Raw genomic sequence first — 27024 nt, forward strand, 5'->3', positions numbered from 1 at the left:
GGTTGGGGCTGTGGCAGGAATCCAGGCTGGCTCCTCCCCTCCTGAGCGAAGCCCTGGGGTCACCCCCTCCATCCCAGCTGCCTTGCTCCTGTGCTGCACTGTAGGCCCCTTGGGAAATGAGGATGAGGCCTGTGTCCTTCCCTGTTACCTGACAGAAGGCCGTGAGAGTCCACCCCCATGTGGAAGGCACCATTCTGCCTCCTTTTTGGGAACAAGAATCCTTCCTGCCTTGGCTGCCGGTTTTGGTGGAAATGATCTGCCTTAAATTTCGCTTCCCTCCCCTGGCTGTGCCCCACACAAATGCGGTACTTGCCACTCCTTGGCCATTGCTGAAGAACCCCGGTGGCAGGTGGGCAGCCTTAGGCAAGGGGAGCCTGTCCATAAGGCTGCCAGCAAGCTAGGAAGTGGCCCGGGGCACTTGGGGGGTCTTAGGGAATGATCTGCAAACCCTGCTCTACAGCAGACCAGCTGGGACCCTTGTAATTGGCTGCTTGACTATCTTTTCTAGACGTGGTATGAATAAATGGAGCTATACACCCAGGGCTCGAAAAAGCAAATTTCAGAACAGTGGCATTTCACAGGACTAGAAAGAATTCATCTGTGCTCTTGGGGCCGTTGCGGCCAAGGCCCAGCAGGGAGAGGTTACCTGTGCGGTCTGTCACCCCGTGCACTGAGCTGTTTGCCACGATCACAGATGCAGGGAGGCCTAGATTCCAGTTGATTTGAAAAATGGGGACACAGGTTGAGGCCAGGACTGATGCCTATGTGCTCCCCCACCTCTCTCCAGACCTCTAGGGACCAGAAATGTCATTGGTTGGGCCCTCACTACTTGCCGAGCCAAGCAGCCCCAGGCAGTCAGAAATTGTCCTTGTCCTTGTTTTCAAATAAGACGGGCCCCGTGGTGGGTGGTGGGCCTGTAAGCCGGGACTCAGGCTGGGCAGACTGGGCCTATGAGGGAAGTCTGTTGTGTCCCCGCAAAGGAACTGAGTCTGGCCTGGGTTTTAGGAGTGTTTTCAAAGAGGATCAGCTTGCTGAAGTCAAGGCTGTTTCAGATGCCACGGCAAGGGGTGCCTAGTGCTGCCTGCAGCCTCTACTCACAATCCTGGTCCTCAGAGAACCCCATGGGGCACGGAGCTGGGCTTTCTGCTCTCCACAGCCAAGAGCTTAAACTCCAGGGTTTGAGCCCTCTGCAGTCTGCAGCCACTGTTTGGGGGAACAAGCCTGGGATCCAGGAGGGGCCCCAGCCCCCAGATGAATCATACAGGGCCTCCTTCAGGAATCCACTTTATTATGGCATCTGGTGGGTCTGACGGATGCAGCTTAGATCAGGTCCCTGTCCAGGTGGATTCTGAAGGAGGAAGAGGTTGGAGCCCTGACAGGCAGTTCCTCAACCCTGGGTCCAGTGGCCCCTCACTCAGGCCATGCTGCTGCTTAGCTGCATGGCAAAGTCCTGCACATGCTCCTTCAGAGTCTGGCGGGCATCTGCCTGTGCCCGCTTCTCACGTGCCCTTTCCTGCTGCAGCTTGGTCAGCCGCAGCCGCAGCCGCTGCTCCCGCCGCTTGCAGGCCTGCAGCTGGCGCTGGGCCTTGTCCAGGGCGTCGAGTGCGGCCTCCGCCCGCCGCTTCCAGAGCAGCGCACTGCCCACCTGGTAGCTGTGCTCATTCTGGATGTAGGCTCCAGCAGGTGGTGGGAGGCGCAGCATATAGGCTGAGGGTGAGACAGGCCGTGGTTCAAGAGGGGATGGCTGCCGCTCTGGCTCCCGCTCCGGTGAGGGCTGGGCACTGCAGCCTGCTTCATCCGCTTGGGCACCCAGAGGCCCCAGGAGGTCTGAGAAGGGGCTGCTGAGGCCAGGCTCCAGCCTCCCAGTGGGGGAGGCAGGCAAAGCAGCAGGTGCCGAGGCCTCTTCCACAGGAAAGCAGGAGACGTCAGCAGGTGGAGGTGGAGAAAAAGGAGTTGTGGGCCCTTGACTGTCAGAGCAGCTGTGGAGAGACTGACAGGTCAGGCTAAAAGCTTGCCAGACCATAATTCACCAGCCCCCTTGAACCCGCCCCACAGACTCAGGACCCTGTTCAGCATGGCTGCTGGTAGATACCCTAAAGCCCTGTCCCTCAGACTTGGGGTGGGAGTGGGGTACCCCCCACCCAGAGCACATACCGCTTCCTGCATCGCCGGAGCCGGCTGACGTCAGGGGAGCCAGGTGGGTAACTATGCCCCTTGGTCTTGGTTGTCCGGCGCAACTTGGAGAAAGACTCAAATATCGTGGGAACTGCCCCCTCCTTCAGCCTGTGATACCCACTGTGGGGGAAAGCAGCCTGGATGAGATGGAGAACAAGCGCCGCCACCCGCAGCTGACCTGCAGGGGCGCAGAGCCTGCATGCCCTCCAGCACCGCAGAGCAGGCTCCCCAGTGCTAGCCAGCACGGCGAGAGGTAGGAACGCATATTGAAAACAATTAGTTTGGGCAATGCCAAATTAGGCAGAGTTCCACCAATCTCTTCCCTGCAGAACTCCTCCAAGTTACGGTGCATGGAAAGGCGCCAACAGAACGGGGCTGACCAGCCAAAAAGAATGATTTCATTTGGGGATGTGGTGGGAGGATGGGGGTTCTAAGGCAAACCCTCTGGAAGAGCTCAATGTTTTTCTTTGTGTCACTGGCACAGTCATCCTGAAGGGGTGGGTCTTACTGTTCTCATCTGTCAGAAGGGGAAACTGAGGTACAGAGATGGGAAGAGGCAGTCACCCTTGAAACCAGGTCTGGCCTTGTGCCAGCTGCTATAGGGACCTCATCATCGGGCCCTACAGATGCCCCAGTGCTGGCTGGCAAGGAGGCTCACCTGATTCCCACCAGCTCAAAGCAGTTCTCCTCGAAGTGTTTGGAACAGAAGTAGATGTACTCAGATGCTGGGTCCCATAGGCCCTGGCCGCTGGGGTCCAGCCTCTGGCAGTTGGCCAGCCACAAGCCTCGCCTTGGGTTGTCCTTTTTGGGAAGTCTGTGGAGCCACAAACCCGTGAGTCCCAGGCTGCCTGCAGCCCTGGCATCATGCTGCATAAGCTCCACAGGTGGGAAGAGCTGGCCTTGCACATGCTGCAAGAGACCTCCCTTCAACTGTCAGGTAAGCACCGCCCATCCGGGCACAGACGAGGAAACTGAGGTCTCAAAAAGGGGAACAACGTGGTCAGCGTCATCTAGCAGGTTAAGAGTCGCAAAAAATAAGTCCCAAGGATGGTGGACCTCCCTTTCATCCTTTCCCGTCTGGACTCAGTCCCACCTGGACCGCCCCCTTCACTCTCTCCCACCCACAAGTTCAAGCCTCGCCCCCAACCAAAGAGCATGCGCAATGGTGACTTCATGAGGCGGGCAAAACAGGCGCATGCGCATGTGAATCTTCGCGTGCAAGACGCACGCGCGCTGACCTGTGGAAGGAGATGCCGCTGTTGCGCGTCTCGCGCGTATCCCGTGTGCAGCAGCCGGCGGCGGAGCAATGACGCGGCATCTGGGGAAGAGGCGGGAGCTTGGTCACGGGCGACTGTTCGGACTCAGAGGGGCCTCGCGCCCCCAGCCGCCGCTCCGATTCGGGCGGCCTTGGCCTGGCAGGTCTGCCCCCCGGCCCGATCTCGCCTGAGCCCCGACCCAACCCGTACTCCTGACTCCCCTCAGCGGCACTCACGGTCTTGCCATTGCTGAGCCGCCGTAGTCTCGCGAGATATAGCGAGCGGCGGAAGTTGCTACCATAGAGACTCGAAATCGCGGGCGCTCGACCGAGGGGCGGGGCGGGCCCCGGAAGTGGCGGAAGCGTGGCGTCGCCGCGGGACCCGTTTAGTCCTAGGGTCCCTGGACGCCTGCGCCGTGGCAACGTTGGCCCCTCTGTCCTTTCGGGTCTAACTTTTGACCGTCAACGCCCGGGCACCCAATGAGCGGCTCCACTCGGCAGCACAGGGCCCGGGGTACGGGTCTGCGCGACGCGGCGGCGGTAAAACGACAATGCCTCGGTACCCGCGCAAGCCGCCCAGGGAGGCCCCGATTGCAAGAAACGTACTCCAACAGCAAGAAAGAGACCGGGACGCGTGATCAAAAGAACCTAAAAAATACCAGTGCTCACGACTAATTTCAGGAGAGGTGCCTGTAATGAGAAGAGTGGGCGGTGGCCATTGATTACGTTTTGGGAAAATGTGATGGGCAGGGAAGTTTCTGTGTAGCGACTTCCGTTAGGGACGCTGACAGGGAAAACTAAGGGGCTTTCCTGGAATCGGAGGTCAGGAAATAGATTTGTGCTGGGCAGGGCGGCCTCCCTGGCCCCTCCCAAGACAGGGTGAAAACAGCCACTCCACTGCTTAGAAGAAAACCAGGTTACTATTCCATCCTTCAAAGAACATCAGGCATGAAGGATTTAAGAATGTTTACATTTAAAATAATCGAAGCATCTTTCTTCCTAATTCCCTGAGCCGTGCCTTTTGAAGCCTTTCTGGGAGAAATACAGTAACTAAACATAAAGACAATAATTTTTTCGGTCTGAGAGGAAACATGTTTTTCCCCTAGAAAATCCACTTGGAAAAAGGCAGGTATTTGAATGGGGAATTTTGTCAAAGTGAAGCACAAGGGACAGACAATACCTCAATACAGAAACTTTAATAGTTTGTATACATGTCTTGTAACGTTACAGTGGGGGATGGGAAACAGGGATGGTTGCCAGCTGTACTCTCCCATTCAGTATTCTTCCCCTTCTTCAGCCTCTGCTTCCACAGAATCCACACCAACCTCTTCATAATCTTTCTCCAGAGCTGCCAGGTCTTCCCGGGCTTCAGAGAACTCCCCTTCCTCCATGCCCTCCCCCACGTACCAGTGCACAAAGGCTCGCTTTGCGTACATGAGATCGAACTTATGGTCGAGGCGGGCCCAGGCCTCGGCGATGGCAGTGGTGTTGCTCAGCATGCACACGGCCCGCTGCACCTTGGCCAGGTCTCCCCCAGGGACGACAGTGGGGGGCTGGTAGTTGATGCCCACCTGCCAGAGGAGGGAATAGAGTGAAGTTTATATTGTGGCCTCAGAAATGGTAGCTTGTTTTTCAAAACTGGAGCTGTGGACACAGTTTAAATGACACCCTATAGAAACTGGTCCAGTATTTTCTGGCAATATCAACATTTAATATCCTTTGACTGTACACTTTCACTTTTTGGATTTACCCACACAAGAGCACAAAGCTGCATGTGTAAAGATTTTTATGTACTATTTAGTTTAAAGCACTGCTTGTAATGGCAAAACTGGAACAAATGTCCATCATGGGGAACTAAATATACGCCCATACAGTGAAACACTATGTACGAGCATAAAAAAGAGTGAAAAATCTGTCCTGGTATATCAACATGTCCAAGGTATAAGGTATACTTGGTAAAAAGAATAGCAAGTTGAATTCTATGTATTTATGCTTAGCAATGTGTATAGAGTAACAGGCTACTGCCTTGGACAGCGAGGGGAACATCGTGCTGGAGGAAGACAAATGCCTGGGAGTGTGAGGCAGGCACCGATCTCTGTCCTGTGAGCAGATAGCAGGCAGCAGCAGCCAGACACACAGCCAGTCTCCAGAAGAGTTGGGAGGGGCACGGAGGATACGGGGCTCTGACCCCGATCAAGGGGTGCCCTTCCGCAGCTCTAATGCCAGGCCAGACAGCCTCTCAAAGTGGGAGTGCTGCCAGCTTCCTGTTCTCTTTGGCCACCTGTGTGCAGTGAGTCAAATCTATCACCTACGTGTAAAGATTGTGCGTCCTTTGCCCATGTTGCTGGTCTCTTTCTGTCAACATCACCCACATAACGAGGCATCATATACCTCGAATATGCACAGAGTATCTCTTGAAAGACAAACCTCTGGGGAAGGGGAAGAGAATTTAGTGTTTTTCAGCCTTCTGCATTGTTTTAATATTTTGCCATGTATATGCATTTTTATAAAAAAACTAAAAATTATTAAACATAAAAGATTCCTTGAAAAGAGTGTATCCCTGAGCAAATGGTTGTTAAAGAATATATGGTGAAATTACACTAAGACTGACAAAAAAAAACAACCCAAAAAACTAGCATGAGAATTCAACATGGTTATCTGAGGCTGGACTGTCTTCTTTGGGGACAGTCAGTACAAGCTTTGACTTCCTGTGCCTCCCCACACAGACCAGCCTCCCCACTGGGTGACAGGAGGCAGAGACTCAGCTATGATAGGAAATCTGGGCACAGGGCACAGCACTTCCCAGCTGAGGCTTTCTTGGATGTGCTTACCTTCCAGAGGTCACAGTGACTAAAGAAAATTTCCTCCATGCAAGTCAAGAACGTGGTAATTACACACATGGAGTGGAAGGTTTCAGCTCCTACCTCTAACCTCTAAGGTCTGCAAGATTTAATGAATATTTCCAGATTGATGAAACCTGTTGTTTTACCCTTTTCTGTGAGTCACTTTAAATCTGTCAGTTTTATGTCCTCAGAGATGATCTGCGTCATGGTTTCTTAGAGTGGGTCTGACAGAGGGCTAGATAGCTTCAACAACTTGTGTGTGGTCAGAGGCAAGCTACTGCCATTCCAAATGGGAACAAGATGACACATATTTCTACTACTTGTCATATTCAATCTGGCATGACCCTGGAACTTGTAACTCCACAAACACCTTAGGACTCCTCAGGGCTTACAAATATGAGGTCTACAGCTTTGTCTAACACAGGAAACCAACTGTGAACGAGGACTTGTAACAAAGAAGAGGGCACAAAATTAACGAACGCAGGCATGATGAAGCACTTAGCCTGATAATCACAACAGGTCTAACGCCTGACATTCTGTTATTTGGCTTCCAAGTACATGTTGGAATCCATTTACAGTAACGCGCCAATTTCAAATGTCCACATGAATTACCAAAATGCCCAGAAAATTTCTACATTTCTATTAGAAGACTAAATTTCTATTTTAGGAAAATTCATAGTATAAGAAAAAAGTATCTTATTTCTAAGGCCAACCTACATTTTCTGAGTAATACTACCACTCCAAAAGGGGGCCAAAGATCCTTCGGAAACTTTCCTATTCTGTTAAAAAAAATTCTCCCACCACAGATAAATAATGTGATGACTCAGGAAGGAATTCAAGACACCACTGAATAAATTATCACTCTGGTACACTCATTTATGACCAAGAGCCTAGCTGCCATGTATTCTCCACAAGGACAGCATCCTGTCGCAGGGTCTGCTACATGCTGAACGATAAAACCACTCGACAGCACCCAGTCCTACCTTAAATCCCGTCGGGCACCAGTCCACAAACTGGATGGTGCGCTTGGTCTTGATGGTGGCAATTGCCGCGTTGACGTCTTTCGGGACCACATCTCCCCTGTACAACATGCAGCAGGCCATGTACTTGCCGTGGCGAGGGTCACACTTGACCATCTGATTGGCCGGCTCGAAGCAGGCATTGGTGATCTCGGCCACGGACAGCTGCTCGTGGTAGGCCTTCTCGGCCGAGATGACGGGCGCGTAAGTGGCCAGGGGGAAGTGGATGCGGGGGTATGGGACCAGGTTGGTCTGGAACTCCGTCAGGTCCACGTTCAGGGCCCCATCGAAGCGCAGGGAGGCCGTGATGGAGGACACGATCTGCCCAATCAGACGATTGAGGTTGGTGTACGTGGGACGCTCGATGTCCAGGTTGCGCCGACATATGTCATAGATGGCTTCGTTGTCCACCATGAAGGCACAGTCGGAATGTTCCAGGGTCGTGTGGGTGGTCAGGATGGAGTTGTAGGGCTCCACCACGGCCGTGGATACCTGGGGGGCTGGGTAGATGGCAAATTCGAGCTTGGACTTCTTGCCGTAGTCCACTGAGAGCCGCTCCATGAGCAGAGACGCAAACCCAGAGCCGGTGCCGCCCCCGAAGCTGTGGAAGATGAGGAAGCCCTGCAGCCCCGTGCACAGATCCGCCTGAGAGAAAGCAGAGACCATGAGCAACGCCAGCAGAAGCGACCCCACCAAGCCGCTGTCACTTTTCTTTGCCTCCACAGGAGGATACGAATTCAAATCGTCCCCAGTGAACATGCACTGCACTTTGAGGGGAGGCAAAGCAGACACTAGAGATGTATGCGTATGGATGCATGGAGCCCCACGGGACAGGAAGACCATGGAGTCGTCATTCTGGCCTGGGTTTTGCCAACATGACCTCCTGGTCCCACTCCAAGGCCTCCCTCCCATTCCAGGCTAATGCCGTCAGGAAGCCTTCCCAGTGCTCTTACCAGTTTGCGGATGCGGTCCAGGACCAGGTCGACGATCTCCTTGCCGATGGTATAATGGCCTCTGGCATAATTATTGGCTGCGTCTTCCTTCCCCGTGATCAGCTGCTCCGGGTGGAAGAGCTGCCTGTAGGTTCCTGTGCGCACTTCATCTACAAGAGGACACGTGTGCCATGGATCTTTAAGGACTGTTGTTAACTCACCAGCATGGACACTTTTGGGGACCTTCCATTCTACCAAGCACATGCTGTTCCCTGTAGGTCAACTGCCGCAGTGTACTACACGGAGCACAGCTGCCATCTATGGCTCCGGCAGTAAACTCAACTCCCAGCACAGATACCAGCTTGACCGGTTCCCAAAGGAGGGAGCAGAGCTCTCACCCCCCGCACACAGGCAATTCTAAATATACATATTTCTTTCACACCCAAAGGGTATAATTTTTAAAAAAAAAACCTTACATACTAGACAGTCACTAGGTCAGCGCGACTTGTCAGGCAGTCCCATCAGGCACCCTACGTGGCCCAGGTCTCACAGACTTTAGGGTGACATTTTTCTGGGTGGCCAGTGACAGTGCTGCCTTTGCACTGGAAACTACCTCAGGCGTTCAATCTGGAAGAACCCAATGCCTTTTCTCTACTTAGTTTTCTATGTCTGAGATGCAGATCAAGGCTCGTGCACCCGCCTGAGAAAGTGCACAGCATTGAGGTAGGACGAGCACCCGGTGATCCTGCAGGGGGTGTATACGACCACCCGCCTGGGCCTGAGGCAGTGACCAATAAATCTGTCACCGCTCATCTTACTGCTGGAGTAGCAGTTTTTTCTGTTTGTTAGCTTTTCCTAAATCAGGAGACTGAGCCCCACATTTCAAGCACTAACCTTTCAGTTTCTCATGTAACATGGTCACGGTCACGGACACCTGTGTGTCCATCCGTCCTTTCTGCAGAGGGATTCAAGGGAGCACACGTGGGGATTTAGCGAGGCTCTCCCACCCTCCTTGGAAAGCCACCCTATGTGCCCGAGTACCTACCGACCACCGTGGGCTCCAGGTCCACAAACACTGCTCTGGGCACATGCTTGCCAGCCCCAGTCTCGCTGAAGAATGTGTTGAACGAGTCATCCCCACCACCGATGGTTTTGTCACTTGGCATTTGTCCATCGGGCTGAATTCCATGTTCAAGGCAGTACAGTTCCCAGCAGGCATTGCCTATCTGCACACCGGCCTGCCCCACGTGGATGGAAATGCATTCTCGCTGGGAAAAGAAATAAATATGAGACCCACCTGTCCTCAGGAAATCATCACTATATTCCATGCAAAATGTAATTTTATATGTATGTGCTTCAGAGTGTCTAAGGCTTTCTCAAACCTGATTTCCCACGAGGCTTATGAGATGCTCTTATCCCTGTGAAAACTGATGTGCTCTAAACCACCCTAGCTATTAAGTGCCAGAGTTAAACTTAGAATCTGTTTCCTATTATACAGAAATTAAGTTATTTTAAAACACGGAAGTCATGTAATGTCAGCAATAAACTCCACGTTACGGCTAACCACAGTACTTCTCTAAATAACTATTTTGATTTTGTCCTGACTGAAGGATAAGGTAAAGGATAAGAGTCGGGGAAGAAAAAGTGGACTAGGACACACGTCACCATAGCCCAAGCACTAGTGGTCATCCGGTCATCCTGTGTGTGTCCTCTACCTGCCCCTATAGATCTATCCTCTGTTCTCCATCCAGCTCTGTGGAGGCTGACCCAAGTGGACTGCATCAAAGGGTTTCCTCGCATCCTGGCTTCTGGTTGCTTAGCCAATGGCAGGCAGCAGCTGGAGACCACGAGATCAGAGGAAGGTGCGGTTAGGGTGCTTGCTCCCCGGCTTCCTCTCTGCCAGACTGCCATGGGTTGCTTGAGTCGGTTTATCAAGGCCACAAACTTTCAGCAGTCAGCCTTTTTCATAAAGCTACCCTCTCAACTTCTAGTAACCACTCTTTCCCCTCACCTTTTCAAGCCTAGAAATTAATGGCTCCTAGAATCACAAACGCTGGGATACTGCACTATCCTTTTCAAAGATTCTCCTCACAGCACCTATTTGAATGTACCATCCCTTTCCTGCTGGGAACTTACCTATACATTCACTAATCACTTGTTCGATTTTAGACACATCATCCTTACAAATACATAAAAGAGAACAAATGAAATTTGAGGTGTCCCATCCACCCTAAATTCTAATGTCCCAAAAATTGTAAGTCCTGTTTTCTGTTATACAAGTACCTAACCTCAGTCATCAGGGCATCAAAGATTGATGTAATGCAGCCACAGATCCTTGACAAGGAAGAAGCACAGCTTTATTATAATGTAAAGGAAGGAGAAGAGCAAAAAAGTCTGTTTGCATATTTAGTGGCAAGAAGTTGAATCTCTGGATAAGTAGAGAACTACATGTATGTCATCCAACAAGACTATGAAGGTGGGTGAAAAAAACTGCTGGTGCCTGAGCACAAATCAAGGTACTGGCACAAAACTATACCAGTGGTCACTGGATTCTTCACTCTTAAATACTCACAGTAAAAGGGAAAAAAGGCCAGTTTCATTTAAGAATGTCCTTGAGGAAGCAAAAATGATCACTGATTTTATTAAATCTCTAACCTCATGTACTGTGACAAAATGGAAAGTACACAAAGTATTTGTGCATATGCTAAAGTACAACTGTGTTGACAAAAAGCACTTGTGTATTTGTTTGAGTCCCCAACTAACTAGCTTTTTTTTTTTTTTAAGGAATGCTACCGTGTTTCCCCAAAAATAAGACCTAGCCAGACAATCAGCGCTAATGTGTCTTTTGGAGCAAAAATTAATATAAGACCTGGTCTTATTTTACTATAACCTTTACATACAAATGAAGTTGCACAGAGAGGTTAAGTAACTTGCCCCGGGTTCACCCAGCTAAGATGCTGCAGGCCCAGGACTCAAACTGCAGAACCTGAGCTCTTAACGGCTCCCTAAGCTGTATTCTCCCTTAATACCGTGTTTCCCCGAAAATAAGACCTAAGACCTGGGCCTTATAGAAGACCTCACCTTATATAAGACCCAGTATATTTATGTATATTATATATTATATAACATATTAATTATATTAATTATGTTATATTATTATATTATATTCCCGGTCTTATATTAAGACAGGGTCTTATATTAATTTTTGCTCCAAAAGACACATTAGAGCTGACTGTCCCGCTAGGTCTTACTTTCAGGGAAACAGGGTATTTGTACCTGAAAGAACTAGCTATTCAGACTTGGATATTTGTCTTTTTTTTTTTTTTTTAACTTTTCTTTTTTTATTTTATTCATTGGGGTGGGATATTTGTCATTTATGTTAACATGTTGCTTTAAAGTCAATAAATATTTTTACAGTTCTGTTTTAATTTCTAATGAGACAAATACAAATATAAGCCACATAAACAAGGCTCTCTGGGGGTCCTTTATAATTTTTAGTAGCGTAAGGAGGTCTTCAGACAAGGAAGTTTGAGAACCTGTCTTCCTGGATTGTCCTATGGTTTGTTGGACGGTCAAGGCCGTCCAACCATCCAGCTGCCACCCTGGTTCTTTACGGCACCATTTCCGGGAAGCCATCTGCCCTTGCCAACCCCCACCTTCACCCTGGCCACTCCCACGCTGGGGGGGTGGCGTCACCACTCTCCTCGTGACGCACAAACTCAGAACAAGCGTCCTCGTGTGCCCATGGGGGGGGGCCTCCAGACCTCGTGGTGCTCCCAAGCTGGGCTGGCGGTCCTGCAGGCCCGGGCCTCCTGCGCCCTCCCCAGCCCCTTCCCCCTTCCCCCCGCCGCCTGCTCCCATGGCACCCTGGGTCCTTTCATCCGACGACTCACGTGGTGGACTTCGTCCACCCTCCCGCCTGGGTGTCCTCAGAGTGAAAGTTTCTGAGGTCCCGCCAATGAGTGCCAGGCCTGCAGCGCCTTCGCCCAGCCCCGGGGACTTACCATGGTGAACTCTGCCGCAGCTGCTGCCCGACTCCGCTACCTGACCTCAACCGTCCCACAGCTGCCGCGCGCCCAACTGCTGCCCACGCAGTGCGTGCACTGCCCCTTATAGGCCCGCCGCTGCCCAGGTGGCCATTGGTCCGAAGCGTCTTGGGGCCGAGCGAGGCCTGGAATCCCATTTCTGGTTGGCTGTTGCTCCACTCACGGAGTGTGGCGCTTTCTGATTGGATGTGGGTTTGGCGGGAAGGCTGTGGGGTCGAGGAAGGCGGAGCACAGGCCGGGGTGTTCCGGGGTGTTTTTGGACTTTAGGTTGGAGGCTGTGGCGCCCCCTTGGTGGGGCACAGGACATGAGCATGTACGCGTGTACGTAAGCCCCCGCGGCATGCAAATGGCTTGCTGTGGGCCTTGTGCTGTAGTCCTCCCCCCATGCGCCTCAGGCCCGCTCGCCTTCCGCTCCTTGTGTGGATCTTTGCAAACAAGGCCCCCGCCTAGAGGTGTGCCCGTCATCCACTCTCTTTTCCACCCCTTTCCCGGTGCAGAAAGGCCTTTACCATCCAGCACCCTGGAACCGGGCCGGATTTGATTGCTTCTGTAATAAGGAATGGGTGTCCTGGGGCAAGGGAGGGGGAGGATAGGCAAGAGCTGGGTTGGGGCACAGTGTCCATTTTGGAGGACTTTGGAACAATCACCTGATTCTTGTATTCCGCAAAGATCGACTCAACTTTAGGATGCAATGTGTGTTTACTTCTGGGAAAAGTGGGGTGGAGGAATCCACGGGTTCCCCCAGCTCATCACCATAATGCGTTCCCGCCAGTCCCTTGACTTAGAGGAGAGTGGGAACCCGACCCTCACCATGGGACACACCCGATAGAGGAGTTGGAACTTTTCCGTAGGACTTGGGAGCCTCTGAACAGTGTCCTCTGGTCTGCCCCTGGAAAGATGGCTTTGGCAGTAGGGAGAAGGAGGAGGATGGAGGGAGATCAGCAGAAAGTCAGGGAAACCAGGAGAAACCTTCCCTGCCTCTTCTTCCCTCCAGAGTGATCTTTCTATATTATTCAGTTTGGGCTGCTGCCATAACAAAAATACCACAGACTGAGTGGCTTAAACAACAGAAGATATTTTCTCAAAGTTCTAGAAGCTAGAAGTCGTAGATCAAGGTCTGGGAGGATTGATTTCTGGTGAGGGCTTTCTTCCTGGCTTGCTGAGGGCTGCTTTCTTGCTGTGTCTTCACGTGAGAGGAGGGGGAAGAGAATAAGCTTTCTGGTGCCTCTTCTTATAAGGACACTAATCCTATTGGATCATAGCCCCACCCTTATGACCTCATTTAACCTTAATTACTTCCTATCTCCAGCTGGGGTTTAGGGCTTCAACAGATAATTGAGGGGGTGGGGCATGGTTCAATTCTATAGGTCCTCCTTCCTCGGGGCTCTAACCACACCATGCACATAACAGAATTGTAGCCTACTGTATCACATTGTGTTTTTAAGTACTATATGTTTTTCTGAACATTAAAGTAATACATACTTAGAGTAGAAAGTGTGGAAATATCGCTTCTCGGCCTTTTGGCTAAGATCAAGTGTAGAAAGTGTGGAAATGAAGGAAAATACAAAGAAAATTAAAATACATAAACCCACACACAGGGTTTTTTTCCAGTATGTATATATAGTCATACTTTTTAAACACAATTTGGATCAAACAATATGATTTTTTTGGTAACAGTTTATTGAGATATAATTCACATGCCGTATAATTCACCAATTTAAAGTGGTACATAATTCAATGTTTTTTAGTATATTCACAGAGTTGTGCAGCCGTCACCACAATCAATTTTACAACATTTTGATCATCGCCAAAATGAAAGCCATACCCTTTAGCTGTCAAACCCCAATCCCTCTTATCTCCCCAGCCCTAGGCAACCTCTACTTTCAATTTCTGTAGATTTGCCTCTTCTAAGCATTTTGTATAAATTGAGTCATAAAACATGTGGTCTTTTGTGACTGACTTCTTTCACTAAGAATACATGTTTTCAAGGATCATCCATGTTGTAGCATGTCCCAGTACTTCATTCCTTTTTCTTTCTGTTGAGATACAATTCACATACCATACAATTCACCTATTTATAGTATACAATTCAATTACTTTTAGTATACTCATGTAATTGTGCAACTATTAGCATAATCCATTTAGAACATTTTTATCACCCCAAATGTCACTCCTTTTTATTGCCAAATAATATACCACTGTATGGGTATACCACGTTTTATTTATCCATGCATCAGTTGGTGAGCATTTGTACTTTGTGGATATTATGAATAATGATGCTATGAACATTTGTGTACAATTTTTTGTGTGGACATATGTTCATTCCTCTAGGAATGTATTTGCTGGGTCATATGGTAACTCTATGTTTAACCTTTTGAGGAAGTGCCAGACAAACCACGTGATTTTTTTAAATCCAGATTCTCATTTAACGTTAATCATGCGCATTTTCACAAAGTGCTAAATGTACTTGGAACACTTGGCTTTTAATGTTTGCAGAGTTCCAAATCTTAGTTAACTGATCCCCTCTTTATTGGACATTTAAATTATTTCCAATTTTCATTATTATAAACAGCATTATTTCTGTAGAGCAGATTAGTCAGAACATTGGATCAAAGGACACAGGCAGGTTTAAGGCTTTTGGGGCATAATGATAAATTGCCTTCCAAAAAAGTTGCATTTGTTTGTATTCTGATAAGTTCAGTTTGGGAATGCCAGTTGCACACCACCTTATATTTTAATTGTCTCCCGAGGTAAGTCACCAGAGCAGGGACTTGTTTGGGCATCTTTGACCCCGTGCCCAGCTCAATGTGCATAGTACGAGTCGGTGTTACACACATTAGTGCGAGCAAAGGATGGCCCAGATCAGTGCAGTGGCTGTGGGTAGAGAGGAGGGTACAGGTGTCTGCGTCATCATGAAGGTCGGCTCCATGGGACTTATCACTTGGTTGACGTGGGGACTCAGTAGAAGAAGGTATTGCAAGGCCACACTCCACACTCATTTAGGGGCAGACGCTGGTAGGGACGATCTGAAGACTGGCAGCAACTCTTTTTTGTACTCCACTCTGTGAGCAGCAGTCTTTATACAAAGCCCTGGAAGAACTGCCTTCACTGAGCTAGCGAGGTCATCAAACTCTCTGTTCACCTGGATCTCCTGAGGAGAAACCCATGACAGGACAGTACATTATCGCTTTCTGAGAACTTGACTTTTTTACGTACACACACAAGGTCTTGAAGAAGCTCCTTAGGACAGCTTCTCTCCTATGGATGGAAACGTCATTACTCCCCAAACTATTAAAATCAAGAAGGGGAGGGTCTCAAGGGCCCCCCCTGTGAGGGGTTCTAGGGGCCTGCTCTGTTTCTTGGTCTGGGGGCAGGTTATATAGGTGTATTCTGTTTGTGAAAATTCACTGCCCTTAATCTATGTACACTTATCAGCATAAATGTTGTTCCTCAATAAAATAGAAAAAGGGTTTGGGGAGAAGAGAACTAGCCCTAATTGAGTCTTCTCTGCACAGGCCGTTTCCATAGGGTCTGTCATCTCATCCTATTTTCACAGTGACCCTGGGTGGTAGGCCCCATTACACACAAAGATAAAACTGAGTCCTGGGAAGGATTTCATGAGAACTGGAAGGATTCAGAAATATTTCCCTTAAAGCTGAGGATAAAATCTGGGCTAGTCAGACTAATGATAACAGTTAAGGAACCAGAATGTAGAACATTGCATCTAGAATAATATTGATCTCTAATTCAGAATCCAAGATCCCATGTGATGGGCTCAGGACTTGGTTCCAGGCCTGATTCCAAACCCTGTGGTATTTTCATTATACTAAAAGTTTCAGATAATACCCATACATTGTATTAAACAAGCATGTATTTTGGTAGGATGATTTCCTATATCATTCCACTTAGAATGATAGAATCCAGTGCTGACAGGAGTTCTCAGAGCAGAGGGAACAAGGTCATGGCAAGCTATTCTCTGACTTTAGAACAGCAGAGACCAGGCAGATAGAAGGAAAGAATAAGGATGTTTGACACCAGTTGTCCCAAGCCTGAACGACTGGAACTAAAAACACATCTCTGGAAAGGCATTGACTCAAGTCTGAGTTGAAATAAATTGGGGTAGAATAAGCAGTGATTTGTGACTAGCCTTTCTTTAAATAATTCATATTTGGGGATTCTCTCTTTAACGTTAACTGCCTTAGAAAAAAGTGGCATTTGTTTCTATACTAAAAAGGCAAAATTGAATGAAAAAGGGTCCTGATTTCCCTACGGCCACACAAGTGAATATTCCAAGCACCACAGACCACCTGCAGGCAGTACAGGCTGGGTGGGGAAGAGGGCTGGCTGCCTTACAAGTGCTGAACCTACAAATCCAAATATTAGTGAACAGTGAGTGTCGTGCGCCCTGAGTCACTTATCCTCTCTCAGCCATGAAGAACCCAGGCAGGGGTCGGAGGTGAGAGCACGGCAGTACCCCAGTCAGGAGCAGGAGTGGAGCCAGTGGCATCATCACCTACACGCAGGCCTGGGATAGAACCTGGACTCGGCCATGCCATGTATGTGGGCAGGGTACTCTGTTTCTCTAAGCCCCACTTTCTTCCTCTAAATGATACCACCCAGGGCTGTAGGAAGGATCTGAGATGAGGTTTATGAAAAGCTCTTACGGAGAAATCCAACAGTTCCAGGGCAGACACGGGATTATCCTGGACAGACTTGAGAATACCCAAGCAGCCTTTATTTTGCATGGGATTCCTGGACACCTAGGAAATACACATACACACAAAACTGAGAAAAGTTGGTCCCAGGGAGGCTGGGAGAGCAACACAAAAGGGAAAGAGGGCCCTCTTCTCTGATGATGTGCCCCAGGATAGCCCCTCTGTCTCAGCTCAGGTGTCTCCATTAGACAGAATGCCTTGCGCTGGGGAAGGAAGGGAGCGGGCACTGACTGAGCCATGTGCCATGCGCCAAGGATATAAATAGACACACAGGACACACCCTTGCCCTTAAAGAGCTCACTCATTGAGGGAAGAGAGGAAAAAAAAACACCATAAAAATGCAGTGTGATAAGTGTAATGAAAGAACGTGCAGCAACTCTACCTGGGAGGTAAAGGTTGGGTAAGTAATAAAACACCTCAGCTGAGCTTTACAGGTGAAGTGCGTGGAGCTGGGCATTTCAGCAAGAAGAGCAGCGGGAGCAAAGAGATGAGAAATTGCACTATGTGCGTGGAGAATTCTGAGCAGCTTGGATGAGACAGATGAACTTCAAGGCAGGAGGGAAGAACGGCTGGGCAGAGCCCAGATCTCGACATGCTGTGAATGACACACTACTAAGCTTGAATGTATCCAGTGGGGAGCCTCTGATGTGTTTAAAGCGGGGGGGGGGGGGGGGGGGGGGGGGGGGGGGGACAAAGGCATGCGTCTGGTTTGAAAGACCATCTGGTAGTAGGTGGGAAGGAAGGGCCAGTGCTGGGAAACTAGCAGGTCAACAGAACTCGGGAAGGAGAAGTGAGCAGGAGGAATAGGCAGCCTGAGCACTCTGCAGGGGGCGAGATGAAGGAGGGAAGACGTGGGAAAGAGCAAGACAAGCACTGGGCCCCAGCTTCTGATTCAATGAGGAGCCCCCCCTTACACACACACACACCAAGAGGCAACCCTTATAGGGAGACGATGTGCTCAGGTTGGACTCTCAGAATCCTATATGCTTATGGCACATCTGGGGAAGCAGCCAACAGGTGGAAACGTGGATCCAGTGCTTAAGAGAGAGGTCTGGGTTCCAGTGCAGGGGCGGGAGAGGAGTGAGCCTCAGGCTGGGGATGGAGGTGCTGCTGGGGGCTCCTCTGCCAGGTGCGGATGCTGAGGGCCACGCAGGGCTGGATGCTCCCCGGAGCTGGCAGTATTGTCCTCTGAGCACATGCTATTGGCACAGTGGCCTCATGGACCTGCTCCACCCTTGACTGCACCCTCTCTTCCCTGCCTTTTGCTCAGTTGCCCTCTTCCCAGTGTCAATCCTGGAGGAAGGGAACTCCTGCTGTGCACACAAGACCTCAGGTAGATCTAAGCGGTGGCCAACAGTACACCTGGGCTGACCTGGGGTTCCAGCAAGGTCAGAGGAAGAGCAGGGGAGAAGATGAAAGGGAAAGCAAGTGTGTCCCAACCATCATCGGCAGAGCAGCACTCCGGTGGGCTAAGAAGGAGAAAGGAAAGCTGGGAGATGTGGTGATGCCACTCGGGGGGAAGGATGCAGCAGGGAGGTCTCTGAAGAAGTACCTGGGCCAGGCCAGAGATGGGTGGGTGAGTGGCAAGGGGAAGAAGTGGTCACAAGAGGAAGCCAGGAGGCTCCTTCCCCCACCTGGGCTCTGGAACCTGTGCACCCCGCAGCCACTGGGGTGGGGAGATGTGGCAGGGGAGGGATCTGTGTGGACCGGCACTGGCAGGTCTGTGCTGGGGCCTCCCCCATCGGGCTAGCACTCACAACAAGACTCCTCAGTGTCTGGTTGACCCGGAGGCCCAGGCCCAGGCTCAGTGCTCCCACGGCAGAGATGCGGTTGTTGCTGCAACAGAAAGACGTGTATTGTGCTACCTTCCGAGGAGCTGTGCAGAGCCAGATTGCCCCAGGGTCGCAGCTGGCACGGCTGGTGCATCCACAGGGTAGGGCTACAATTCTAGCCTCCACTCACCCCCCGGGGACACTGAGCATTTCAGTGGATAAAAGCTGGCTGGTGACCCTGCTACATCGGAGGCTCCCTGTGTTCAGGGAGATCACCCAGCAAACACACCTGGAGCTTCCCCACCACTGTGGAGTTCACCTGCTGCTCCCTGGCTCTCAGAGCTCAGCAGGTGTTCTGCGGCAGCTGGCACCCTGTACCTATCACTATGACAACGTCTGTTCTGGAAAACCACCTAGCTCCCTCCCCACTTCTCTCACTGGACTCAAACTCCACACCTCAACATGGCTCTTGGCTACTTTGTCTCTGAAGCCAGTCCCATTTCTCGCTGACTTCTCAGACCCCAGCGCCAGCCTCAAATTTCAGGATCTCTCATGGAATCCTCTGGCTTTGGCTCCTTCCATGGGAGGAAAGGAAGGTAGGACTACAGCAGGCAGGCCCTGCTTACTCTGCAGCCCCGGGGAGGGGCTCGGCCACATAGCCCATGACCTGTCAGGCCTCTGCCTCTCTCCTTCCCTCTGGTCTTTCCCCCCGCCTTTCTTCCACCTCCCCCCACAGTCCGGTTCAAGCCATTGTTTCTCAGTCTAGTTGTGTAGGACACAGCTCCCTGGCCCGTGCTGGTGTTATGAGCCTTGCGCTCCCACCCTCCACCTCTGGCTGAGAGGCAGTTGGTCTCGCCAGTCATCGGTCGGCCGGTCAGCTGCTGGATGGCTGCTGGATGGCTGCCGGCCTCAGCCGCTCACAGCAGCCCACGGCAGCCCACAGCAGCCCACGGCAGCTCACCGTAGCCCAGCTCCAGGAAGCGCTGTTGTTCACAATCTTAGCTGTAGAGGGCATAGCTCACTGGCCCATGTGGGAATCGAACAGGGGACTCGGTGTTAGGAGCACGGAGCTCCAACCACCTGAGCCACCAGGCCGGCTCTCCTTCTGGTCTTGCAGCTCCTGCTCTGGCTACCTGCCGAGGCCTGAGACCCTGCCTGTGCCTGGAGAAGCAGCTCACACACTGCAGGCCCCCCAGCAGCCATAGGCTGAACAGAGCATGCATGTGGACCTACTCGTCAGAGTCAGCTCCTCTTCTGAGAGGGAGGAAAACTCACACAGAGCACCCAGCCCACACTAGGCTCTGCAGAAGAGGCTTTACACATATGTTTGCAATTCCCAGCCCCTGCCTGTGCAGTAGGAAATACGAGTTCAGCATATAAATGATGACCTCAAGTGAGAAGATGGAGCTGGGTGCTCCTGGATTGTGGCTCAAGCCCCATCACGGGTAGACAGTGGTAAGCTTGGGAATTAAAGTGGAGAACAGCAGCAAGATCATGGAGCCCCTGGTCCCCGGTGTGGCTATGGGCCCAGACACTGACCCAAGGGCACCTGTGCTCCTTACCTCACGTTGAGTTCTTCTAACACATTGTTGGTCCTAAGTGCCTCACCCACCGCGGAGGCTCCAGGGTCTCCAAAGCCATTGTAGGAGATGTCTAGGACTCTCAGGAAGATGTTTGCCTAGAACACAAAAGAGCAAAGTCATGGGACCACAGGGGATGGTGGAAAAAGGCAGGGCCGCAACCTCTGAGCCCAGGATGTCTGAGGTGCAAAGAGCATGGGCTGAGAGCAGGACAGAGGTGCCAGGGAAGAGTCTTGAGTCTGATGATGGTGATGAGTAGAGCTGAACAACCAGAAGCACAGCGCGGAGGGGGGTGTGGATGTGAATGACCCTGAGACTGAGGTATCTGCCTGTGGCAGCAGGCTCCAGAGACACAGTGACCAGGCCCCATGCTCACTCAGGGGCCTCTTTTATGGGCAGGGACCCCAAAGCACAGAGCAGCCCAGGGGCCCAGAGTTGGATGAAATCTTCCCTGGGGACTGTGATGGGGAGAAGGGAAGGAGTTTGTGGGAATTCCGGGAAGACCGAGCTTGACCTGCCACTTTGTGGGGCAGGACCCCAGCTCAGCCATCAGAGGGCAAGGCAGTAGCTGCCATCCCCTGAGAAGGAACCCACAAAGATAGCTGCCATGAGGGGCATTACAGGTGCCTTCTGCCACCCTGGCAGGGGCTGCTGCCACCCATTCGTGGGGCCTATGAACCACAACACCCAAGGGTAGGCTATTAGAGTGTGTACTGGGATCCAAACAGGCCAGGGGTCACTCAAGAAAGCATGTGCACATGTCCCACGGGGAACATGTGTCACCGGACTGCACACCTGAGTGTCTGATGTCTGGGGAAGGTGTGCGACATTCAGCTGTGGACACCTCAGTGAGTGATGTGAGAGCACAGTGTACAGAAGTCATTAAAAGGGGCTGGGAAAATTAAAGCTGCCTAATAAAATATTCCTTAAGTTCTGCTTAAAAGATCCAGGCTCATTTCTGAAGAGCTACAATAATGGGGAACTGGCCCCTAGGAGGCCTGCCCCCAAGGGACAGCTGGAGGGGCTGACTGTGGGGTGGGTGGGGCCTCATACCTCCAGTCCCCTGGCAAAGGCAATGGCTCCTGGGCCTCGAAGGTGATTCCAGCTTATGTCAAGCTCAGTGAGTCCTGTGTTTTCTGCCAGGGCTGGTCCAAGCGTCTCCCCTTCAGAAACACCAAGACAGACCTTCTTATTTCCTTTGTTCATTCGTTTGAAAAATGATACGGATGCCTGCTGTGTGCCAGGGTCTCTGCTGGGCATGAGGCTCATGGAGTTGAACCCAACATGGGCCTGCCCTGCCCCCAAGGATTTCATATTTAATAGGGGAGACATAAATAAAAATGAACGGGATGTACCCTGTGTCCCCGAAAATAAGACCTAGCCGGACAATCAGCTCTAATGCATCTTTTGGAGCAAAAATCCCTAAAAGACCCAGTATGATATGATATGATATGATATGATATGATATTATAAATATAACATCCGGTCTTATATTATAGTAAAATAAGACCGGGTCTTATATGAAGTTTTGCTCCAAAAGACGCATTAGTGCTGATGGTCCGGCTAGGTCTTATTTTCGGGGAAACACGGAATGCTATTATAGACTACAAACAGGAAGGCATGGGAACAGAGTGGAGGCTAACCCTGTTTAGGGCTGGTGGTCAGGAAAGTCAGGACAGAGGAGATAACCTTGAAGACTGAGGCACTCACCACGCATATCTCCCCACACCGTGGAGAGCAGACACAGGAAAGAATGAACGTACAGAGGCACAGGGAGCATTGGGACACTTGTGGAAACGCAGGCAAGCCTGGCCCTGGGAGGGGGGGTCTGGGGGGAAGCCAGTAAAAGGAGGTAAGAGCGATGGCCAATTGAGAGAGGCCTTGAATGCCAGGACAAGCATCTTGGGCACTGCCCTCTTGGTGGCAAAGAGGCAGGGAGGGCTTTAAGATGAGACAAGGGTGGATCCTCAGTGGGTTTAGGGAATAGATTGGGATGGGCAGGGATAAAGACGAGAGGCCAGGGACCAGTTGAGAGGCCTGTGCCATAGTCTAGGCAAGAGGTGACAAGGCTGGCACAGCTGTGATGGAGAAGAGGCAGTAGTGGTAGAGAAAGGAAATGGGGGGGGGCTATGTGGGGTGAGAAACCCTGAGAGATATTTAGCATGTAAAGTGGGCAGAAACCCCACTCACCCACCCACCCTCCCCTCTGTTGACTCTGTCAACACTCAACGAGTCTGACCTGCTTCCAGGTCTCAAAAGTGCAGAAACCAACACACCTCCTGGCTGTTCCCCTGCATAGGACTGGCGATCTGCCTCTTCCCCTGGCTAACAGCTCTTCATCCCTCCTCACCTGGGCTCCTGGCATTGGAAAGCCTTGCTTGTCCAGCTGGGCTGGGCCACCTCGGGACCTATGTCCACTGTGCTTCCATCCTTCCAGTCTCTGGCCAGTAGACCTCTCTCTGCCTGGCCTGTCCCTCCCATCAGCCTGGGAGTCCCTCCGAGATCTAAATTTGACCCCCTTCCAGGGTCCCATCACCTAGCACAGGTCTAGTAAGGCTGGTTTGAAGAAATGCACAGAGGAAAAATAGATGAACTAACTGAGCGGTGCGCTCAGCCAGCTGCTCAGCCAGAACTTGCCACAGGAGATATTTTTAGCACCTTGGAGAGCTCCCCGCAAGGCACCGCGGACTCCCTGAGAACAGGGCTCCGGACTCCCTGAGAACAGGGCTCCGGACTCCCTTCCCAGCACTGGTCTGACTCCCACAGGTTTTCAGATAAGGTGCTTTCCTCTTCCTCAGACACTTCCAGGGATGGGAAAAGAGGGCAATGGTCCCCCACTTTGTAGAGAAGTCTCTACTTTGCTGAACTAGAGGGTTAGAATTTTGTTCTACACGCTTGAACTGATCTCTTATAGTTCCAAGGCTTGGTCTCCATGATCCCTGCAGCCAACCTATGAGGTAGGTGCTACCATTTCCATGGGTCAGGTGGGGAAACTGAGACCCAAGCACCTTCACCCCTCAAGGAAGTCGGACTCACCCACAGATTCCCTACTTGGAGAAACACAATGGCCCCACTGGGTCTGTCCTTTTCCAGGCTGAGGACCCCTTACCCCACATTTGTGCAGCCTTCGTGGAGCCTTAGCTTCCAGCCACTTCCATCCTGGCGGTCTCTCTGGTGCTTGCTCTCTGACCATGCAAGCCCAGAGGGACACCTATACTTTGTTGAAAGTCTGAAATGGGTTTCTCTTTTAATTTCACAACAATTTTCTTAGTTGGCAAACTGGCTCTCTGGCAGTTATATTCTAGGGGTGATTCCCACACGCCAAGGCTAGTGCCACCCCACTCACTCTAAGCAGTTTGAGACACAGCAGTGATTCCCAAACTTTCTGGATTAGACAAATCTCCTGGGGCATCTGTTAAAATGCAGATGCACGGGCACCCCCAAAAGTCTAGTTCAGCAGGTCTAGGATGCAGGAATCTGTATTCCTAACCCAGATTCCAGGTGATTCTCATAATTGATTGGGGTGGTTGGGGGCAGGCAGGTAGAACTGCATGTTCCTGGCAAAGCAGACAGCCCATGCAAAGGCCCTGAGGCATGAGAGAAAGTGGTAAGATTAAGGATTCCCACGGATGTCTTCCACAGCACTTGGAATAAAATCTTCACGCCTTTTGCCATGATTTGTAGCTCTGCACCCCCCTGTTGCCTCTCCACCCCACAGCACAGCCACTCTCCCCTGGCTCACTAGCCCGGTCACACTGGTATCTGTCAGTCTGGAAAACAGCCTGCATGTTCACTATTCCTCTGCTTGAAATGCTCTCCCTCTGGTCTTGCCATGGCTAATTCTTCCCCACCCTGCACATTTCAGCTTAAATGTCATCTCTGCACAGAGGCCACCCCAGCCACCCAGGCTACCCCTCTAAAGCAGGTGTCCCCATTCTTCTCTAGAATCATACCCTGTTTATTTCTTTTGCAGCAACAATAATTAAGGAGAATTGTCTTGTTAATATGTGATCCTTAGGGCAGGGCCTTTGTTTTGTTCATGGCTAGATTCCTAGTGGCCAAATCAGCTCCCTGTGCATGTAGCAGCAGGAAGTGAGATATTTATGGAATTGATTAAGAGTTCTGTATGGAAAGAGTGAGAAAGGAGCAGGTCTAAGTGGGACATGGGGAGCAGGAGCCAGAGCAAGGATACTCAGAGTGGTCCTGCCAACCTCCACCCAGCCCTACCCCAGGAAAATGGGCTCAAGTGCCCTAGGGTGGCCCTGGCCAGATATTACCTGCTTGGTCATTTAGCTGGTTATAGCTCAGGTCCAGGGACTTGAGGCCTGTGTGGGCCAGCAGGAGTTCAGCAAGGTACTGGGCTGCCTGCTCCTCCAGGCCGTTCCCTGCCAGCTGTACCTTCTGCATGGTGGGGTTCGCTATGAGGGCAGCACAGATGGCCTGGGCTCCCACTGCTCCCAGCTGGTTCTCCGACAGGTCCACATCTGAGGGCAGCACCACTCCTCAGTCAGTGGGATCCACAGCCAGTCACCACCCTCCCCCCAAACTTTCAGGCCTGAGGCAGCAGAAGGGGCTTTGCAATCAGACTGTCCTGGGGTACATGGCGACTCTCCCACCCGTTGGCTGGGTTCCCTCAGGCCCCAGGCAGTTTCCCTGACGTCCATCCCTGTCCTGTGTGTCCACGAATTTCTTCATGAAGGGGACAAAATCATCTAGTTTGTATTGCTATAGAGAATACTTGTGATGGAGATGCAGCCACCCCACTGATGATTCGTGCCTGGCAACAATGGAAGCCACCCACAGACGTCCTCACTGCCATATTTCTGGGGACTAGCGTAATAATCTAGGTGGCTGTGCTCAGGGTACTTATGTGGGCCACACGTAGTTTCACTAATGCTCACCATATCCCCAAGGGCTAAGTGGTATTGTTGGGGCCATTCCACAAATTGGAAACTGAGGCTTAGCGAGGTTGAGCTTCTTGCCCAGGGTCACCCCACTCTTCAGTGGCAGAGGCAGCATTTGAATTCAGCCCCACCAAACTCCCACCCAGCCCCCTCCTCTCATTCGGCTCAGCCCGACCTCTGTGTCAAAGGACTCTCCCACCTGCAGTCAGGCATTGGGAGGCCAGCAGAGGAGGGGAGTGGGTGGGGTGGGGCAGGTCAGGAAGGGGGTGGCGTCCTGCATTGGGGGCACCACAGAGAGTCTAACTCCACCCTGTGAGGAGGCCCTTTCCCAGCAATCCCAGCAGGCCCCAGGTGAGAAGGCCTGGCTGTTGGGGGGGGCGGCAGTTACCCACATCCCTCAGGAAAGGGAGGACTCAAGTCTGCCCACCTGCCCCAGGCTGAGCACCTACCACAGATGCAGCTGCTTTTGCTCAGGGCACTTGCCAGGGCCTCCGTGCCAGCCCCACAGAGCCCGTTGTCCCGAAGGTCCAGCCGCTTGATATAGGGATTGGAGTTCAGTGAGGAAGCCAGAGCCTGAGCCCCCTGGGACAGAGACGAGCCTGAGGAGGCTGGTCCTTCCCAGGGCTAAAGGTCCCCAGACATAGCTAGCTGCTACTCTGTCTTGTATTTCCAAGGCTCAGCCCACTCGGTGGCTTCCAGCTGGAAGGCCCCCCCTTTCCCACATGCCCCGGGGACACCTGCTTCTCATTTTAAGCTCCACCAAGATCTCACTTCCTGGAACCTTTCCTGACCCCCAGCAGGTGAGGTGCCCACTGCAGGCTCCCCGGCCCTTATACCGAACTCTGCCACAGCCCCAATCCCACCTGCCACCTAGATGTGTGTGGGGGGTGGGGGGGACGTTCCTGGCAGAGAAAGGTCAGGGAGTGTGTGGGATAGGCTCCAGGAAGGGAGCTACATCCATGGCTACTGCCTCCCACATCTTCTTCCTCCAAGCCTGGCCCTAAGGTCCCTCCAGGGATACCTGGGGCCCCAGGCCACGGTGCCGCAGGTTCAGCTCTGGGTCACTCCCTTGGCGCAGAAAACAGGAGGCGGGCACAACGCTGTGGACCCGGCAAGACCTTAGGTAGAGGGTCTCCTTGACCAGTTCTCCAAGCCCGTGGGTGCCTGATAGGAAACAAGGGGAAGAATGTGGATTCCTCCCCAGGCACAGCTGGCCATCTTCCAAGGGTTCTCCTCTCCTCTGTCACGACCCAGTATTTTAATGTCACTCTGGAAGTTTGTTCTAATGGTGGAATTCCTGATGCGGCTGGGAGCATTGACGGGAGGACTCGGGGCTGGAGTTGCCTCCCACTGCCCTGAAGGTGTCCCACGGAGGGGTGCGTTCCCTGCTCTGCTGGACAGGGGGCCCCTATGCACTCGGCTCCAGCCTGCCCCCTCCACTCCTGCCGGAGAAGTCCCCAGGGTGAAGAGACAGGCCGGGGGTCACCTTCTGTCTCCAGGTCAGAGTCTGAATCCACGTCTGAACCCTCCTCGGCCTCTGGGACCCCTGCAAAACGCCCAGCGGCCTCCGACGCCTCTTTCTCCCGCTCTTCATTCTCCCCATACTTCTCGCAGGGACCCCTCTTGGTTATGCCCATTTTGCAGTTGCCTGCACTGAGATCCGGTCTGTGAGCGACCGCACCTAGAACGCGGCGGGGGATGTGGGTGGATCCTCCAGCAGCACCGACCAATCGCATGTGGCGTGTCGCGAACAGACGCCCTCTGCAGCCAATAGATAAGCGCT

At 51.7% G+C, this 27024-nt stretch overlaps 3 protein-coding genes across 8 annotated transcripts; all 3 read right to left on the reverse strand.

Moving 5' to 3' along the window:
• Positions 1 to 109: 109 nt before the first annotated feature.
• On the reverse strand, positions 110 to 4190 carry THAP7 (THAP domain containing 7). Of its 4 annotated transcripts, none has more exons than XM_033097538.1 (5): positions 3668 to 4136; positions 3414 to 3493; positions 2834 to 2989; positions 2155 to 2295; positions 110 to 1990 (listed from the first exon to the last, which is right to left on the reverse strand). In XM_033097538.1, the coding sequence occupies exons 2-5, from the start codon at positions 3491 to 3493 to the stop codon at positions 1528 to 1530; spliced, it is 840 nt and encodes a 279-aa protein (XP_032953429.1). In that variant the 5' UTR covers positions 3668 to 4136; the 3' UTR covers positions 110 to 1527. The 4 variants fall into 4 exon arrangements, with proteins under 4 accessions (XP_032953429.1, XP_032953427.1, XP_032953428.1 ...); XM_033097536.1 differs by having other exon boundaries at positions 110 to 1979; positions 3668 to 3826; XM_033097537.1 differs by having other exon boundaries at positions 110 to 1979; positions 2834 to 3084; positions 3668 to 3700.
• Positions 4191 to 4375: 185 nt separating this feature from the next.
• LOC117017393 (tubulin alpha-3 chain) lies at positions 4376 to 12308 on the reverse strand. Of its 2 annotated transcripts, none has more exons than XM_033097534.1 (5): positions 12229 to 12308; positions 9270 to 9492; positions 8246 to 8394; positions 7257 to 7937; positions 4376 to 5001 (listed from the first exon to the last, which is right to left on the reverse strand). In XM_033097534.1, the coding sequence occupies exons 1-5, from the start codon at positions 12229 to 12231 to the stop codon at positions 4705 to 4707; spliced, it is 1353 nt and encodes a 450-aa protein (XP_032953425.1). In that variant the 5' UTR covers positions 12232 to 12308; the 3' UTR covers positions 4376 to 4704. The 2 variants fall into 2 exon arrangements, with proteins under 2 accessions (XP_032953425.1, XP_032953426.1); XM_033097535.1 differs by lacking the exon at positions 12229 to 12308 and adding an exon at positions 9940 to 10001.
• Positions 12309 to 15226: 2918 nt separating this feature from the next.
• On the reverse strand, positions 15227 to 26921 carry LRRC74B (leucine rich repeat containing 74B). Of its 2 annotated transcripts, none has more exons than XM_033097546.1 (9): positions 26728 to 26919; positions 26263 to 26405; positions 25691 to 25823; positions 24615 to 24821; positions 21391 to 21500; positions 20320 to 20435; positions 18743 to 18821; positions 16935 to 17030; positions 15227 to 15421 (listed from the first exon to the last, which is right to left on the reverse strand). In XM_033097546.1, the coding sequence occupies exons 1-9, from the start codon at positions 26876 to 26878 to the stop codon at positions 15266 to 15268; spliced, it is 1191 nt and encodes a 396-aa protein (XP_032953437.1). In that variant the 5' UTR covers positions 26879 to 26919; the 3' UTR covers positions 15227 to 15265. The 2 variants fall into 2 exon arrangements, with proteins under 2 accessions (XP_032953437.1, XP_032953440.1); XM_033097549.1 differs by having other exon boundaries at positions 15266 to 15528; positions 26728 to 26921.
• Positions 26922 to 27024: the final 103 nt, after the last annotated feature.

The sequence above is a fragment of the Rhinolophus ferrumequinum genome, chromosome 25 (assembly GCF_004115265.2).
Source record: "Rhinolophus ferrumequinum isolate MPI-CBG mRhiFer1 chromosome 25, mRhiFer1_v1.p, whole genome shotgun sequence".
NCBI classification, from domain to species: domain Eukaryota; kingdom Metazoa; phylum Chordata; class Mammalia; order Chiroptera; family Rhinolophidae; genus Rhinolophus; species Rhinolophus ferrumequinum.